We start from the raw sequence: 18,936 nt of genomic DNA on the forward strand, positions 1-18,936 counted from the left end.
AATTATGTAGTGTTTTCGGTCTGTTTGAAGATTTTTGTATTTTCCTTCCCCACCTCCAGTGTATGTGAGACAGTTAGTGTTGTAAACTCTGCCCGATTTATTGAGTAAGGTGGCCTGGATCTTCCAGCTTAGCCCCCATTCTAATTAATTAATTTTTTGTGTCATATCACCTCTCCCCCCCGGCCCTCATGTCAATTCTGCCAGGCCTGGGTGGGCAGCTGCATGAGGTCCTCTTTACTCCCTTCATAATGCTGGTCCCTGTGGGTACTCACTGTGGGTGTGCATGTGCTCCATGCCCCTCAGACTGGAAACTTCTCAGTAGCAGTGTCTGTTGGTCCATGCCTGCTCCCTTTGCTGCCTTTTGCTCCCAACCAAGGGTATAAGGGGCAGCACGGACCAACCACCTTGCTCCAGTTCCTTCTCTAATGTGAATAGAAGAAGGTCAGAGCTACTCTTCCCCAGGAGGCAAGAAAGTGGGTGACTGGGCTGAAGTTTGTGAGGGGGTTGGAGCTTCTGGTATCATTTTGAGACTGGTTCCAGATCCAGCCAAAATCCTGTGACTTGAGAACAAATCGCAAGAGTCAGTGACAGCATGCACAAAGGCTTGTACAATGAGATTTGCTATACCAAAAAATAAATAAATAAAAAATTGGAGTCCAAATTGCTGTTTCATTTACATATTGTGATGGGGCAAGGCCAGATGGCTACAGTAAAGTACTGAAGAACAGGTATGTTAGCCCCAGGCTAAACAAATCCCTAGGACCATGGTAACCAAATGGCAGTTTCTCCAGGTTAATCAAGGCACCTGGGGCCAATTAAGATCTTTCTAGAAGGCAGTAGAGATTGCTACATTGATTAGAACACCTGCAGCCAATCAGGGCAGGCTAATCAGGGCAGCTGGGTTTAAAAAGGAGCTCACTCCAGTCAGGCGGGGAGGAGCCAGAGGAGAGGAAGCATGTGTGAGGAGCTGGGAGCAAGAGGCGCAGAAGGGAGCAGACCTGAGAGGGTGTGCTACTGGAGGATGAGGAATTATCAGACAGCAAGAGAAGGTCCTGTGGTGAGATAAAAGAAGATGTTGGAGGAGGCTATGGGAAGTAGCCCAGGGATTGTAGCAGTCATGCAGCTGTTACAGGAGGCACTATACACAGCTGCGATCCACAGGGCCCTGGGCTGGAATCGGGAGTAATAGGGCGGCCTGGTCCCCCCAAACCTTGCAACTCCTGATCAGACACAGGAGGAGTTGACCAGACTGTGGTTTTCCACCAGAGGGAAGATCACTGAGGTGACAAATCGCCATAATGCAAGACCCACCAGGGTAAAGGAGGAACTTTGTTACAAATATTTATGTAATTAGACATAATACTGAACTATTTTACTTTGCCACATATTGATCATCTAAATTCAAAAGAAGTTTTCTCATTTTTTAAACATGTAATTGAAGTCTAGCTTTTAGAGTTGAATGTTAAATTCAAAGTTTGAATTACAATTCCTTAATGCTGACTTTCATGCTTTACCACTATTTGCCCCTAACAGCTGTATTTATGTATTATGTTATGTGAGAAGGTCTTTCAAGAAGAATTCATGGTCTAGTAATTTTGAATGTATTCTGTCAGGCCCAATTAGGGTTTTTCAAGGCCCTAAAGGAAATCTCTGTATAGAGTCATTAGTTTAGAAATTTGTGTTCTTAACTGTTTATAAACATGACAAAATTGAGTTCTGAAATAAATCTGTTATTGACATTGTGAAATCTTAAAAAGAAAAGATTTTGGCAAGTTGAATGAAGTACTACATACATCTTTATTTTAAGTAATTGTTAAGGTTAAGTTAGCTAAGTAACCACCAGTTCTGATCTCAGTAGTCTGTTATACTTTAGTAGAAACCAAGTTGTCTTTGTAGTTTAAAATACTAGCTTAGGGCAGTGCAGATATAAGGTTTTTAAAAGAAAAACTTTTTGCAAACTGAAATGGATACATATATGATACACTTGAAAAAAGATAAGTGAATATGGTTTCATTTTACTGCCAAAAATATATCTATTTATGTGAACTACTCTTCTCCTTTGCAGCGGATTTACAGGCTACAGACTTAATCTTCATTCTACATTATTTCAGATTCACTGCTTACTTCATTTTTTACTAAATAGAGAGATTATGCATTATTCGTGGTACCGGTGTTTTTATTTAGTACTTAAAAACAAAACAAAACAAAAATGTTGGCACACCTGAATCCTGTGGAAGAAGCTGACTTGTTTCGTTCAGTAAGGACCTCAAGTTTTGTATGTTGGCCTCTAGTGGGGTAACTGGTTAAGTGGAATAGTGGCTCAATGACTTCATGTGGCTATGGAAATGGGTACTCCAAAACGAGCACCCACTATCCTGTCCTTAAAATGATATAGTGTGGTGGGGGGTGAGGGTAAGGCAGAAAGTGAAAATCCCTTGTCTAGCCTTGTTAAAACCTTTGTTTGCTCTTCATGCAGTATGAGAAAATCTCAACTGGCAGCTCTTGAAGTTGTCTCTTCTGACTGGTAGAGTTGAGCAAATAGTGGAAAGATACTTCCTATCAGTTATGTTCTCCTTAATGAACTTTGGATTTCTTGAGCCACTCTGTAGGAGTTGTGAGCCTGCCATGTGGCCCTGAATCTTTTGTGCAGTACTGCATTAGCCGACATATGCATAACACTCCTCAAGACCATATATCTATTCAATCAGGTTTCCACCATTGTCTCCATTCCTTTCTAACCACTAGCTAGTGAGTCATGGTACGTTACTCCCTCCTCTATGTGGGAAAGTTAGTTAGCTTTTTGTTTAGAAACCTTCAGTTTAGTTATAGGGATTAGACAGGGAAAGGTTGTTAAAATTTTCTTTTGTATTCCCTCCTTGTTATCTTGACCTATAGATATAATACTGGGGCTTTGTCAATTGTGGTGGAAGGCAGTAGAAAAGGCAGGGTATCAGTTTCCCTCCCAGAACATCATGAGTTTTGCATGGCTAATGGTTTTCAGTGTTTTGGGAAGGACGCTACCAGGGATATGCCTGTTTGTGAAGTCATCTTCCAAGATATTTCCTAATCAGGAGAAACTGATCTGAGACAGTGCCTCCTGGACCAAGTAGATCAAATTTGAAACTTCTCCTGGTATTGAAGTTGGATCCTTTGGACTCCAGCTGTTATAAGGAAGCCCAAAACAAACTGTCCATATAAGTAGTATCCATTGCTAAAGGACGTAAGACTTTCAGATTGTGCCAGAGAATAGCTCTGTCTTAACATGGATCTTGAAACCTAGAACAGTCAAGAACACTTTCTGAAGGATCCAGCAATGACACTTGGCCTTCAAGGCAGCCAGCCTCCTTGGATTCCAGGCGCAAGCAGGAGTGATTCTGAGAAAGGAGTGGCTTCCCTCTTGCTGAGCTGATCGGATCACTCCTCAGCATCAGGACAGCTTTTGTAAAAGTCACAACAGCAAAGAGCAATTCTCCCTTATGGACTTTGAGGAGAGGATATATAGTATTCTATTGTATTGATTCTTAGTCCTGACTGTTTTTCACCATGTCAATACTGGTAGTATCTAGCTGGAACAAGAATATGACTAGGGTACAAACCTTCAAATCTTCGGCATCTGTATCTACTTAAGATTTTGTCTTTTTTGTATTTCTTTTCTGTGAATCCATCCCGTCTAGTGTTTTTCTATCACTGTGGCACAATGTTTGGTATTTTGCTATGGTTGTAAAACATTTGATAAGTATTGCAGGTAATCTTTTAGAGAATGTAATATATATAAATATAATATATTATGATAATATATATTATATATATATATATAAATATTTTTAAATGACAAGCTTTCTAATATGAGTAATAGAAACCATAGGGGAAATGCCATTAAACTTCTTCCTAGCTGACCCTATTGCAATGTTTCTCTGCAGGCTGTACCTCATCAATTCTCCTGTGGTAAGAGCCGAAAACTTGCGGTTTAAGGAGGAAGGAGTAAGAGATGTGCTGAAGGATGTCTTCCTGCCCTGGTACAACGCGTATCGCTTTCTCATTCAAAATATTGTGATCCTGCAACATAAGGTATGAAGTTTTGAGACACTGAGAAGGCAAAGGCTAGTTTGTACACCTGGCACTATTTCTTGGTGGATTATGTTGTGTTAATAATATACCCTCTTGCCACAAACCTGACTCCACCCTGTTAGTCTCCTTTTGTTCTCAGTACCTTCTCTTGCTGAGCTCCTTAAGCCTGGAGTATGGTTCTCTGACCCAGTCCACCATGCTTCCATCCTGTGCTCCAAGAGCATGATCCAAAGTCCACTGAAGTCAATGCAAGTCATTTGCATTGACTTCAACTCGTGTTGGATCAAGCCCCAAATGCTACAAATGGTAATCTTCCCTTCTAAGCTGTAATGAGTGCATGTATGTGTATATCAAAGAAAATAGAAGGTACAGAGGAAGGATAAGGATAAAAAATGAGGTTAACTCTCAAGTTGCATGCATCAGCAGCCAGAGTTAACTTACTGCTGTAGCTCTTTAGTCCTATTCTTCCCACTCCTTATGGCTTGGCTACATCCCTGTCATAAATTACATTGTAAACATCATTTTTAGTTGTCTGTAAAGCACTGTGTAGGTTTATAATATTACAGAAATAGCAGGAGATGGAAGTTTACCGACGTCGGTAGTATGTTAGCTTTCTTGCTCTTACAAATGTTTGTATCCTTTCAAGATACAAACATTTCTTACAGTACAAAGGTGCTTTTACTTGGTTTTGAAATACATTGTATGCCATAGCAACATTATAGTGTTGGAACTGGAATAGAAAAATTGAGCTATGGAGTAAACCTTGTGCAGTACATGCTCGTTTTAAGCCTGGCTTCAAATCAGATCAGTGTTGCTAGCATCACATTTTTGACAAGGAGTAAGTTCACCAACCAAACACTAACTAACGAGGACACCGGAGTTAACACTTGTGAAAAAAGTTACATGAGGTTTGTTGGTCCTTTCAGAGCAGATTGCTGTTTTTTCCTTCAGCTAACTTTTCTTCCGTTCCTTTCCTTGGAAGGAACTGGCTCACACTACACCAAAACCAGAACTTCATAGCTCACAGCTAGGTAATAGGAAAGGAGGGTTTGAAGCTTTGACTCTCTTGTCTTGATGACCTTTGACTTAAGTTTGGAGTGATAATTTCTCAGAGCTTCAAAAGCACTCTTGATAGCATGCATGCTAAAAAAAATTAATGATGTCACCAATAAATAATTTAAAAAATTATAGAGAGTAGTCTAATCCAGAGAGGATTAGACTACTGTAAGAACTCATACTGGGTCAGACCAAAGGTCCATCTAGCCCAGTATACTGTAAATCAGTAATACTGAATAAAGAAATTCATCATTCCTAAAAAATGTCACACGTGCCACCTAAGATAACTGCATTCACTGTAGATTTGTGTAAAAATGTTGGTAGTCAAGAATACTTGATACTAGACATTCATGTACATAAAATGTTATTACAAGGAGGAGGGAGAAAAATTGTTTTTCTTAATCTCCAAGAATAGGACAAGAACTAGTAGGTTTAAATTGCAGCAAGGGCAGTTTAGGTTGTACGTTAGGAAAAAATTCCTAACTGTCAGGGTGGTTAACCACTGGACTAAATTGCCTAGGGAGGTTGTGGAATCTGTCAATGAAGAATTTTTTTTAAGAGCAGATTAGACAAAGGCCTGTCAAGGATGGTCTAGATCAGTGGTCTCCAAACTTTTTTGATCACGCATCCCTATCAGTAAAAAATTTTTTGAGCACGCACCTCCAATATATGTGTATTTATTTATGTATAAATTATATACATGTACTACTATACTAATATATTATGTACATTATCAAACATACAAAAAAAAGAAATTCTTCTTCGAGTGATTGCTCATATCCATTCCAGTCAGGTGTGTGCGCGCCACGTGCACATTCGTCGGAGAAACTTTTACCCTAGCAACACTCGGCAGGTCGGCTGGGTGCCCCCTGGAGTGGTGACGCCATGGCGCCAGATATATACCCCAGCTGACCCGGCCACCCTTCAGTTCCTTCTTACCGCCCCGTGTCGGTCGTTGGAACAGTGGAGTGCGGCTTAGCTGACCTCTACCTTCCCTAGCTACTCGTAGTTCTTCTTCTTGTTGTTGTATCCGTAGTTGTTGTTTGTTCTTATATATATAGTTAGTTAAATTTAGTTATAGTTTATAGTTATAGTTTGTTAGTTAGTGATTGTTCGTGGGGTTCAGGGAGTAGCCCCTTCCCCGCACCCGGTGCCGGAGCTCATGCCTGGCTCACCGAGTTTCAAGCAGTGCTTGGCCTGTCACAGGCCGATGCCAACAGGAGATCCCCATGACTCCTGTTTGAAGTGCCTCGGGGAATCACACTTATCTGCTAAGTGCTCTATTTGCAAGGCTTTCAAGCCAAGAACTAAGAAGGAGGGGGACATCAGGTTAAAGCAGCTCCTCATGGAAGCGGCCCTGACCCTTGGTTGGGGGGCTCATCTAGGTCACCTTCGTACCCAGGGCCTTTGGTTGTCCCAGGAGCTGACGCTCCACGTAAACATCCGGGAGTTGAGAGCAGTCCGCCTCGCGTATCAGATGTTCCAGCAACATCTTCACGGCCGTTGTGTGTCTGTGTTCACGGACAACATAACGGCCATGTACTATATCAACAAACGGGGGGGACCCGCTCGTCTCCCCTGTGTCAAGAGGCCGTTCGACTCTGGGACTTCTGTATAGCCCACTCGATAGACCTAGTGGCATCCTTTCTCCCGGGGGTTCGGAACACTCTGGCGGACCGGCTGAGCCGATCCTTCCTCTGTCACGAATGGTCAATAAGGCCGGACATTATCCATTCAATCTTCCAGAGGTGGGGATTTCCCCTCATAGATCTGTTCGCCTCCCGCTTGAACAGAAAGTGCCAGGAGTTCTGCTCCTTTCGGGGTCTCTCTCCGGGGTCGATCACGGATGCATTCGTCCTGTCATGGAGGCACCACCTGCTATATGACTTCCCTCCGTTCCCTTTGGTGCACAAGGTCCTGTTGAAGCTCCGCAGGGACAAAGCGCATCTGATCCTGATCACACCTGCATGGCCCAGACAGCACTGGTTCACCACCCTGCTAGATCTGTCCATAGCCACTCCAGTTCCCCTCCCTCTCCTTCCAGACCTGATCACGCAAGACCACGGCAGGCTTCAGTCACCCCAGACTCGCGAGCCCTCCATCCACAGCGTGGCTCGGCATGCTAACCAACAGCGGAGTGCGCCTGTCCGCTCCGGTACAGCATCTTTCCTAGTAGCAGGAGCCTTCCACTTGCTCTACGTATCTGGCGTGGAAACGTTCTCTTGCTGGTGGCAACACAGGACGTTGCTCCTCGGAGGCCTCGATTCCCACGGTCTAGACTACCTCTGGTACCTGAAGCAGCAGGGCCTGGCGACATCCTCTCTGAAGGTGCACTTAGCGGCTATATCCACTTTCCATCCAGGCGAGGGTGGTCATTCCATGTTCTCCACCCCTGGTCTCTCGGTTTCATTAAGGGCCTGAGCCCTCTATCCCGTTACGTTCCCTGCCCCTACCTGGGATCTCATTGGTCCTGATACAGACTAATGCACCCACCTTTTGGCCTAGCGACTTGCTATGCTTCCTGTACCTGTCCGTGGAAAACATCTCCTGGTGGCCATTACATCGGCCAGGCGGGTCTCGAGCTTCGAGCCTCATGGTGGACCCGCCGTACACTGTCTTTCATAAGGACAAGGCACAGCTGTGACCTCATCCGCATTCCTCCTAAGGTAGTGCTGCCTTCCAGACAACCAGGGAACATCTTCCTCCCAGTTTTCTTTCCAGCCCCACTCTTCTCGCGGGAGCAAGCGCTACACTCCTTATGTGCGCAAGAGCGCTTACTTTTCCTATAGTTGAGCGGTCGAAGGCCTTCCGGAAGTCTCGCCCAGCTTTGTGGCGGTCGCAGAAAGATGAAAAGGTCTGCCAGTCTCCTCCCCAGAGAATTTCCTCTTGGGTGACAGCATGCATCCGAACAGCATAGTGACCTAGGCCTCATGTCCCTTCGGGCCATTCTAACGGCGCATTCTGGCCAGGACGCTCAGCTTCATCAGCTGCCTTCTGCCCAACGCTGCTATCCAGGAGATATGCTTTGATGCAGCGACCTCGTCGTCGGTCCACACCTTACCTCGCACTACCTCTGGCGTCCAGCTAGTCTAGAGATGAATGCAGCACTTTGGCGCACGCGTTCTACACGCTCCACATCATCTCCAACCCCTCTGCCTAGTAAGGCTTGGGGAATCACCTGACTGGAATGGGGATAATGAGCAATCACTTATCTCGAAGGAAGAAAAGACGGTTACTCAACCTTTGTTAACTGTTTTCTTCGAGAATGTGTTTGTCTCATAATTCCATTTCCAAAAACCCCACCCCTCCCTTCCCCACTGTCGGGTAGTTAGCCCGGCAAGAAGGAAACTGAAGGTTTTGTCGGTCGGCTGGGGTATATATCCGGCGCCATGGCGGCGCCACTCCAGGGGGCGCCCAGCCGACCCGCCGAGTGTTGCTAGGGTAAAAGTTTCTCTGACGAACGTGCACGCGGCACGCACACACCTGACTGGAATGGATATGAGCAACACATCTCGAAGAACAACAGTTACAAAGGTGAGTAACCGTCTTTTATAAAAGGATGAGAGATGAAATAAACAATATTTATTAATGGTACAAAACCCTTTTTGATCTCAAAATATTATTAATATTTTTTAGTGAGAGCAATGTGAATATGCTTCATTAATTCTGAAAATCTTGGTTTAACACTTTGTGATACAGCGATTCAAAGGTCTGGATTAGAGTTAGGGTGAGGGAGGGGATTTAGGGTGGGGTGTGGGATCTGGGAGGGAGGTAGGGTGTGGGAGGAGGCTCAGGGCTGGACCAGGCAGGAGGTGCAGAGCACTTACCTAGGGAAGCTCCTGTTTGGTGCAGGGGGTGTGGAGGTGGCTCTGCGCAGCACCGCCCCCATGGCCACGATTCTGGGAGGCGCAATTCTGGGAGCTGCCCACCCTCTCCCCCTGCAGGACCACCTGAACTGCAGGGGCTTTAGAGGCTGCAGGGCCCTAGGCTAAGGGGGCCCTGGGGCCCTGGCCTGCAGCTCTAAAGCCCCTTTTGGAATGCGGCCCTGTGAGCACGGGCCGGAGGACTCAGGGGGAGCAGGGGTGGCCGCACAGCCAGTGGCTGGAGAGAGGCAGCCGCTTCTCTCCAGCTGGCTTTGAAGGGGAAAGCGCCGCTTCTTTCCAGCTGGCTGGCTGCCCCTGCTCCTCCACGGGCCGGAGTACGCAAGGCTGCATTCCGAAAAGGGCTTTAGAACTGCAGGCCAGGGCCCCCTTATCCCAGGGCCCTAAAGCCCCTGCATTCCGGGTGGCCCTCCGGGGCGGTCGGGGAGAGGAGGGAAGAGCTTCCTCGCTCATTCCCTCCCTGTTCCAGCCACCCTTTCCACACCCCCACACCCCACTCTGGCAGCACTCCTCCTACTGTGCCCCACAATGGATGGTCTTGCGCACCCCACCTTGGAGACCACTAGTCTAGGTAATACTTAGTCCTGCCATAAGTATGGGGAACTGAAGTAAATGACCTCTCAAGATCCCTTTCAGTCCTATAATTCTATGAATCACCTTAGCAATAGCAAGAGGACAGCACCACATATAAGCTATATTGCATCTTTGTAAAATAGTTACTGTTAGCAATAGGTCTTTGAATGTAACCAGTAGATGTCAAGAGCTAATGAAAGACATTGGAGTAAGTGATACGTGTGCTGAACACTTCCTGTTAATCCACAAAAAAGATCAAAATGTCTTTCCTCAGCAACACTATTATTTTGCCAGATGTTGACATTTTTACATATGTGGGATCCTTTGAAAACAATTTCTTCCTTTCAACAAAGTCATCCTATAATAAGTTACCACTTATTAGTGAAGACATTTCTGATAGGCTGGAAACGAAGCAAAAAGTTCAGACCTTGTAGTACTCTTGAAATTATGGTAACCATTTAATCACTTTGGAAGCCTGCCATTTGAAGTGATAGTGGCAGCAGACTTCAATAAATAGTTTTTTGCAAACTTTTATCTTTTTAGTAATAATCTTTTTCAAAGAAAGTTTGATAACTACCTTATAATTAACAAGCCTTTTCTGAGGATCCTCACAGCCTTCATAAGAAATTTCTCATGTTCCCTAAACACATTTAGGTTTTGGGGTTTTTTTACCTGTGACCATGGAATTAGCTGAAATGAGCTTTGCAGCCAACCATTTTGTGCTGTCATCCCATTAGATTTTGCAAGATCAGCAGAGTTGGGGATAGGAAACGCATGTGGAAAGCCTGGATCCTTCAGCAAATAATTTTTTAATTCAGCAAATGTAATTTTTCTTTATGAATCAGTAATGAAACAATGCCTCAGCATAGAAGTAGAAGATAATATGCTGCTGAAGGTCTTATTTTTTGAGTAAGACCTAATATAGAGGCTCTGGCCACTTGTTAGTTTCATTATACTTCTGTAAGAGAGAAATAGCTAATCCCAGTGTCCTGGCTGAAATCTGGTAATTATATTCTGCCCCCTTAAAATTGCCGTTGCAGTTACAGATGGGTAAATTAGTGTTCACTTTCCTCACCCTGAGTTGTTGTGTAATCTTGTTGTGCACCATTAAGCAGCTGGCACTTTGCACCACAGAGATGGTTGCATGAATAGTAGACAAAGAGATCCATATGTAGTTTCACTTGTCAAGGCAATCAGTGGAAGTCCAGTTCAAAGATGAGCTCCTCAACTGAGGGTATGCCTACACTACAGTTAGACACCTGTGGCTGGCCCGCACCATTGACTCAGGCTTGTGGGGCTTGGACAAAGGAGCTATTTAATTGCAGTGTAGATGTTTGGACTCAGGATGGAGCCCGGGCTCTGTGGTCCCAAGCCTGAACTTTTACACTGCAATTAATCAGCCCCTTAGCCTGAGTCAGCTGGGACAGACCAGCTGTAGGTTTTTAATTGCAATCATAGAATAGCAGGGTTGGAAGGGACCTCAGGAGGTGATCTAATCCAACCCCCTGCTCAAAACAGGACCAATCCCCAGACAGATTTTTGCCCTGGCTCCCTAAATGGCCCCCTCAAGGACTGAACTCTCAACCCCGGGTTTAGCAGGCCAATGCTCAAACCAATGAGCTATCCTTCCCCCCTCTAATGTAGAGAGGCCTGTGGCCAGATGTGGTGTACCGACTTCAATTCTAATGGCTTTTGCTTTCCAGCCTTTAACAGTCTTGATATGATATAGGTTGAGACTATGGCCACACAATATTGCTTTAAGTTTGCAAGAGAGAAAAGGTGGGTGAGGTAATGTATTCAGCTGTAACATTCTGAATACAAGGTGGAACAGATTATTTAGTGTATGTAGCTAACACATTTCAAGGGACAGTGGCCCATTAAAATCCCAGCAGTGACAGTGGGAAAAGGGATGGGGGGGGGGGAACCAGGAGCAGGGGATTAAGTGGGTTACAGAAAGTTGTAATGAGACATTCATCCAGTGACTCTATTCAGTCCATGATTTTTTGTGTCTAGCTAAGTTAGGGTATGTCTACACTACAGGATTATTCCGATTTTACATGAACCAGTTTTGTAAAACAGATTGTATAAAGTCGAGTGCATGCGGCCACACAAAGCACAATAATTCGGTGGTGTGCATCCATGTACCGAGGCTAGTGTCGATTTCTGGAGCGTTGCACTGTGGGTAGCTATCCTGTAGCTATCCCATAGTTCCCGCAGTCTCCCCCGCCCATTGGAATTCTGGGTTGAGATCCCGATGCATGATGGTGCAAAAACAGTGTCGCAGGTGTTTCTGGGTAAATGTTGTCACTCATTCCTTCCTCCATGAAAGCAACGGCAGACATCATTTCGTGCCCTTTTTCCCTGGATTGCCCTGGCAGACACCATAGCATGGCAACCATGGAGCCTGTTTTGCCTTTTGTCACTGTCACCATATGTGTACTGGATGCCACTGACAGAGGTGGTACTGCAGCACTACACAGCAGCATTCATTTGCCTTTGCAAGGTAGCAGAGACAGTTACCAGTTGTTCTGTACCGTCTGCTGCTGTCATGGGTGCTCCTTTGCTGGTGACCTTTGCTGAGGTCAGCCGGGGGCGCAAAGACAAAAATGGGTATGACTCCCCGGGTCATTCCCTCCTTTATGTTGTGTCTACAAATAGTCAATTCTACCTAGAATATTGGGCAAGTGTACTAGAGAACTAGTGTACCAGAGAGCACAGCCGCTCCCTGTCAGATGCCGCAGAAATGATGAGCTGAATGTCATTCTATGGGGTACCCCTGCAACAACCTCACCCGTTGCTTGCCTCCTCCCCCAACCACTCCCTGCCGATCCGGTGGGTAGTGTAGACATACCTTTATTCTCTGTCTCAGTTCCCCATCTGTAAAATGAGGTTAAAATGGCACTGACCTAACTCACAGAAGTGTTGAGATAAACACATTAAAAGATTGAAGTGCTTTGAGATCTGCTGCTGATGGATATTACTGTACAGGATTTAATGTGTTCAAACATTGACATGCTATACTACTATTCATTTTTCCAATGATGTTTATAGGAAGATGGAAAGGAATTCCTGTACAATGAGAACACGATGAAAGAGAGCAACAACATCATGGATAAGTGGATTCTTTCCTTCACGCAGTCACTCATTCAGTTCTTCAAGGCTGAAATGGCAGGTATGTGCATCTTTTGCTTTTTGTTTCAGTTCAGGAAAAGATTTCATTTGAGTGATTTTTCACTGACTGGTGACTAGGGAGGGGCTTGCACAAAGGATGCATTTATCCAGGGATTTTCAGATTTCAGATCAGATTTCATGAAAGAAAGGGGCAAAAAAATCTTAAAACAATAACACAGGGAAATGTGCAGCTACAGAATATTAATCTAATTGATGTACATACCATTCTTGCTGTTATAAGAACTTAGTTATGGTGATACCATGGCCTTCAGCCTGAAGTAACTTCTCCCGCAATGAAGCCTGTAAAATGACCACAGTTTTTGAAGTACTCACATTCATTTCACAGTGCTGTTGAACTCACCCGTCTGGGCTCAGTAATAAAGATTTATTGAGTTTACTTGGTGCGTTAGAACCTTTCAGAGATTTAGGGCAATGAACAAACCTATTATGAAATAGTAATGAATCTGGAACTAGTAATTGAACAGCAGCCTTAAACAAAAATGAGTTCCTCCTCCCCCAAAAAATTGAGAGTTGTGAGGAAGATCAAAATGGTAAAAAAAAAAATTTCAACCAGACAAAATAATCTTGAGAAATAACCATACTGAGTAAATGTCATCCCACACTGGGCAAATCCCTTGACATTGTTTCTTAGGTCAATAACCCTCTTGGATATGTTGAAGAGAATGAATTTCTCTAGTTTCTTCTTAAATCACAGCACCATGAACACATTAAAAATATACTATTTATCATTTTTATGGCTTATTTATATAATATCTGTTTCAGATCTCTCCATATGCTCATATTGTATTGATGTGCCATTTAAATGTACGAGGAAGGTGCAGGAAGCCACTGAGGCAAGTCGTCTGGTGCAATGAACTATATACCCATGAGTCAAAGCATATTTTAAAGGGCACTGGACACTTAGACTATGTCTACACTGTCCTGTAGTTGGGACTGCAGAGTTGTGAATAGCAGTGCGCACCAAAGTGCTGCACTGTGGGCTCAGACTAAAAGGTTCCTAATTCCTATTAAATATAGTCCTGTTTGAAGAGGATTCAGTTAATGCGAACTAGAAATATTTCAGTTTGTGCCCACCGCATTCACACGCAGAAGTTACAGCATAGCGCTTTGTTGAATACTGCTATTGGCAGCCCTTTAGTCCAAACTGTGGGTCAGTGTAGACAAGCCCTAAGAGATATCTGCAAAGGAGGTTGGCTTTCACCATCATAGCACTTGTTAAATCCCAAGAACTTTTTAGCTGGGAAAGCCTATAAATTCTTCAGTTGTCCAAGAACGTAATGTAGAAATCCTGCACTGAATTATTGAGGCTGCACTTATCGGAGCTGTTCACTGAATTAATCTGGATTACGGTAGCAGTAAAGAGATTTAGGGTGTGGCACAAATTGCGCTAAAGGGAATCTGGTATACAACTATTGCTATTATTAGAAATCTGCTGTAAAGCTCTGCAGAGGCTTTCCTGTGCTTCTGTAGCTTCCTGAACTCCCTCAAGTGGAACCTTGACAGCCACTAGGACAGCTGTAGTGAATTTTTTCCCTTTGCCACGGTAAAGCAATTCTTTCATCATTGCCATGATGAAATAGACTTATTGGTTGAATACCAAGTTCTGAAATTGTGACCAGAATGGGAAGAAGCCTCATGTTTCAGAGCTCTGTGAGTATATATCAGGTTAAAAAAGAGGAAAGGCCCTCTAGGGCCATCCTTTCCTTGATATGTAGAGGAAAGAATGTAGATATCAGGATGAAGCATAGAAAAGTATGTGTTTTCTTTGTACGGTATCGTATTTGTGCACACATAGAACAGGAATTGGTTAGAGTTCTAAAGAGAAGAGTGTTGATAGAAAAAAGAAAAATGCGGGGGAAGAGATCTCTTATGCATCAGATCTCTCCACTTTGGGTTCTTAATGGGGAAAAAATCTCTCAAAGAATGAGAGAAGTCTTATCAGCTGGCTTTATAAAAAAGAAAAGTGTGTTTTTTGCTAGGAAGAAGAAAAACTTTCACTTAAAAGAAAAATATAAGAAAAAGGAAGTCAAGAAGCTGCTCTGCTGTAGCAATATATTGATGTTAGATGCTAATGTTTATTTTTAGGCTAGATGAAAGTATGTTACATTCCCTTAATGAGTATCACATCCCATGTTGAGGTGAATGCTGATGAATGTAACATTTTTATTTATACTTCTGCATAAAACATCTGAATCTATTTAATTTGCAAATACATTACTGGATTTCACCAGTTTTACCTTGTTATAATCTGCTGTACTTTTCAAAAAATTAATATCAGCTTGTTTTTTTGATGAATTTTCACATTTATACTTCTGTATAAGAGATTAGATCGCAGAGGTGACACTCCGAAAATAATGAACAAATAGACATGGTAGCATTTATAGTTGAAGAGTGACTGGAACTAAACTTGGCAATAAATTCCACGTGACTTCATAGTTCCTGTGCTAAAGATCTAACTACCTGGATAAGAATAACGGAACACAGAGAAACCAAAATCAAACCAATTACAATGGAATCCTCGTCAGTACTTAAAAAACTGTGTTGAACAACATAAAGAGGCTATTTTGTGTGTGTGTTTGTGTGTGAAACATTGTAAAAGGGCATGAAATACTGCACTGAATGAAAAGGTAATTCACTGCAGTTCAGCTTTATTCCTCTTTTGACAATTTCTGTATTCAGAGTGTAGCTAAATTTCGTATCAGTTGTCCACCTATAGTACAGTATCTACTTGTAGTTGTAAAGCACCAGTTTACCCCTTGATAACAGCTGAATCTGTCCACATTTTTAACCAGCAGTTTAGGTAGCCAGCATCTAGGCTAAATTTGATTCAATGATGGTTGTCTCTATTTTGTGTCCTACTTAAACTGGCATTGGAGGAAAGGGAAGAGAATAAGAACACTCCAATTTTAGGTGATTGGGGAGCCTGGAAAGAGTTATAGACAGTTTATAGGATAAGAAGAAAGTTGACTGAAAGTCCCCTGACATGGGAGCACTCCTACAGACCTGTTTAGAAGTGGCTCAAACAAGTTCATTAAAACGTAGTGGTGTTTTTTTCAGTGACTTAGAGCAAACTTAAGTCACTGGAAATATTTGAAAGAGCTTCAACTTTTTATTTGATTTTCTCCCTTAAAAAAAAATAGTGCAAGTGCTCTGACCTTAAAAATTAGATCAGTCTGGTTCCATCTTATTTTTGTGAACATGACATATTTTTAGAAAAAATGGGAATAACTTGTACAACTGCTAGTGCTTTAAAAACAAACTATTTCCACTGTTAGAGTGGGAGCCATTTTTATTACCTGCAGTAGTTGAACTTTATTGTAGTATTTCCCAGTCTATACCTTGGTAAAAGAAATATTGTGGTGAATGTTTTATTGACACCCAGTGAATACTCCCACCCCTAGTTGCTCACCAAGGTACTGTGCTGAACCAAAACTTGGTTCCCACATGCTCTTGACTTCCTGGAGCTACACAGAGTTTAGGCACTGTCTCTCTGGCTCTGGGTCTCTAGGCACACACTCCATATCCAGACCCCATGTCTGGCACTCCTGATGGCAGTGGGGACACTCCAATCCAAATGTCTAGGCCCCGAAACTAATCTCTCCCAAGTTTGTTGAGAAGCTGCTGCATTTGTCTAGAGTTCCACAGCCAGGATCTGTAACACAGCTAACCAAACAGTATATATTATAGGTATAATATAGCTATCAGCGCTACATAATATTGTTTGTTTTTAATGAACTTACGAATTTTCAACGGAGTAGTACCAAACAACTGGCCACATTACTTAACAAATGCCAAATTAACAGATTTTTATGGCATCCTTTTAAAAGCATTTTTTTCACACCCATTTTACATAAATCTTTCTACCTCCATGACAGGTAGGTAAGATTACCAATGAGTGATTGTAGGTTTGGCAGGTTCCAGGAACTCTCCGATGGTTTACGAAATACATAGCTACAATGCCTTTGTGAGCAACTAAGCTTTTGTTATCATTTGATCAATAGAGGTTCCTTCTTTTGGTCCTTTTGAGACGTACTCATTTGACCATTTATTTGTATCATAATTTAATTTAGTCTCCTGGACTCTTAACACATTACCTTGGTGGAAGTGTCCCTTCCACAATTTCCCTGTTAAAAGCTTTCAACACACTTTCCTTAATCCTCCTACAGGGTGTATCTGTGGTTCTCTCCCTCGTTGACCCTGTTTAACAGGGAGCACCTTACAGTGCCTCTCCCCACTTTGACCGGTTAACAACCTAAATGGAGGGCCAGCGACTAAGGGACTCCATACAATATCCTTGATCTTCCATTGGTGTCACAGTCCAGAGGAGTTTGGGGGATAATCAAGGTTAGCTCGTCTGAGCCTTTCAACCTACTAATGGGTTGAATTGTTTATTAGCTCCCTCTACCATTTACACTGAGACCTCTGTTTCATAAGTGGGTGCATTTAATATGTAGTAGTATGCATTTAATAGCTAGCTGAAACATTTTTTGTTGAAGCATAGTTAATATAATCTGTTACAAATGTACTTAATTGTTTTACTGTCCAGTTGGATACTGGATGTACCACTGCCCTGTAGTTCATGCTCCATTATTTTAATTTACTGTAGCTAGCAAGCAAGCAGTGAGTCAGTGGCTTAAAATAAGTTGGTTTTAAAATCCAAAATGTGAATTTGCTGGTACTGAGGTATAGCCTGTGTGACAAAGTTCCTCCTCCACCTTGGTGGGTCCTGTGCTTATTGGCGGATTTGTTCACCTCAGTGATCTTCCCTTCTTGTGGAACCCACAGTCTGAGTCAGCTCCTCCTGTGTCTGATCAGGAGTTGGGAGGTTTGGGGGGAACCCAGGCCCGCCCTCTACTCCGGGTTCCAGCCCAGGGCCCTGTGGATCGCAGCTGTCTATAGTGCCTCCTGTAACAGTTGCAGGACAGCTACAACTCCCTGGGCTACTTCCCCATGGCCTCCTCCAAACACCTTCTTTATCCTCACCACAGGACCTTCCTCCTGGTGTCTGACAATGCTTGTCCTCCTCAATCCTCCAGCAGTATACTCTCTCACTCTCAGCTCCTTGCCTTCTTGCTCCCAGCTCCTCACACACGCTCCTTCTCCTCTGGCTCCTCTCTGCCTGACTGGAGTGAGCTCCTTTTTAAACCCAGGTGCCCTGATTAGCCTGCCTTGATTGGCTGCAGGTGTTCTAATTAAAGTAGCTATCTCTACTGCCTTCTAGAAAGATCTTAATTGGCTCCAGGTGCCTTGATTAACCTGGAGCAACTGCCATTTGGTTACCAGGGTACTAGGGATTTGTTTAGCCTGGGGCTAACATACCTGTTTCTCAGTACTTTACTGTAGCCATCTGGCCTTGCCCCATCACACCTGGCAAGTCACAACAGCAACGTAAATGTCACGGACAAGCATTGATGCTTGTGTCTGATGTCTTAAATAAGCTACAAAGCAAATAATAAAAAGAATTTACCCATCAAAGAGCACAATTTCAAATGCTGCTTCCATAGCTCAGCTCCTAATACCCAGTCACTATATTATAGAAAGGAATATTCCATTGGGTTCTCTGTTGCTCCTACAAAACCACCCAGAGAATTGCTGAAAACTTTTCCAATCTGGTATAAGTAGGTACAGTATTATAGAAAATAAGTGGTTAGCACGACCTTACTTTGAAATACAGCAGCACAAACAGGGGAAAGAGAATTGGTTTCAGTTTTGTCACAATCTAAACTTTCTTTAAGCATAGATTTTTTCCCCCCTTCTATCTCTGCTCATTAGAGGTGCAGAACTTGAAAAATGGACATGAATGGCCACTATTTGAAAAACAAAACAAAAACAACCAACCAACCAAACCCGAAGTTGTTAGTTCTGTGGGGGAAGTTTAAACAGGACCCCTTTGCTAGAGCTGGCTTCCATTTATTAACACTGAATTGTAGCCACCAAAATAAAATATTAGCAGATAGACCTTAGCGTCATTTATTTATCCTATTAAGTCATAAGGTTTTAAAGGTGACAATCTTGGCTCAGATTTTCATATTCTTTTTCATCTGAGCACTTAGTACTTCATTGAATGAAATATTAAATATCTAGACTGTGACAGTTGATAAAGCCATTTAAGGTTGAAAGAAAAATTGAACTGGAAGTTGGAAATGTAGTAAATAATTCTTCATGG

General features: G+C 43.1%; 1 protein-coding gene across 2 annotated transcripts in view; it reads left to right on the forward strand.

The window, feature by feature from the left end:
- IARS1 (isoleucyl-tRNA synthetase 1) overlaps window positions 1-18,936 on the forward strand; it is a 217,765-nt gene that overhangs the window by 138,232 nt on the left and 60,597 nt on the right. For both annotated transcript variants that reach the window (XM_075072949.1, XM_075072950.1), the window contains 2 exons: window positions 3,921-4,068; window positions 12,630-12,750. In XM_075072949.1, the coding sequence (XP_074929050.1) occupies window positions 3,921-4,068; window positions 12,630-12,750 (269 nt within the window). The remainder of the gene's footprint in view (window positions 1-3,920; window positions 4,069-12,629; window positions 12,751-18,936) is intronic.

This window comes from Chelonoidis abingdonii, chromosome 16, assembly GCF_003597395.2.
Source record: "Chelonoidis abingdonii isolate Lonesome George chromosome 16, CheloAbing_2.0, whole genome shotgun sequence".
NCBI classification, from domain to species: Eukaryota; Metazoa; Chordata; order Testudines; family Testudinidae; genus Chelonoidis; species Chelonoidis abingdonii.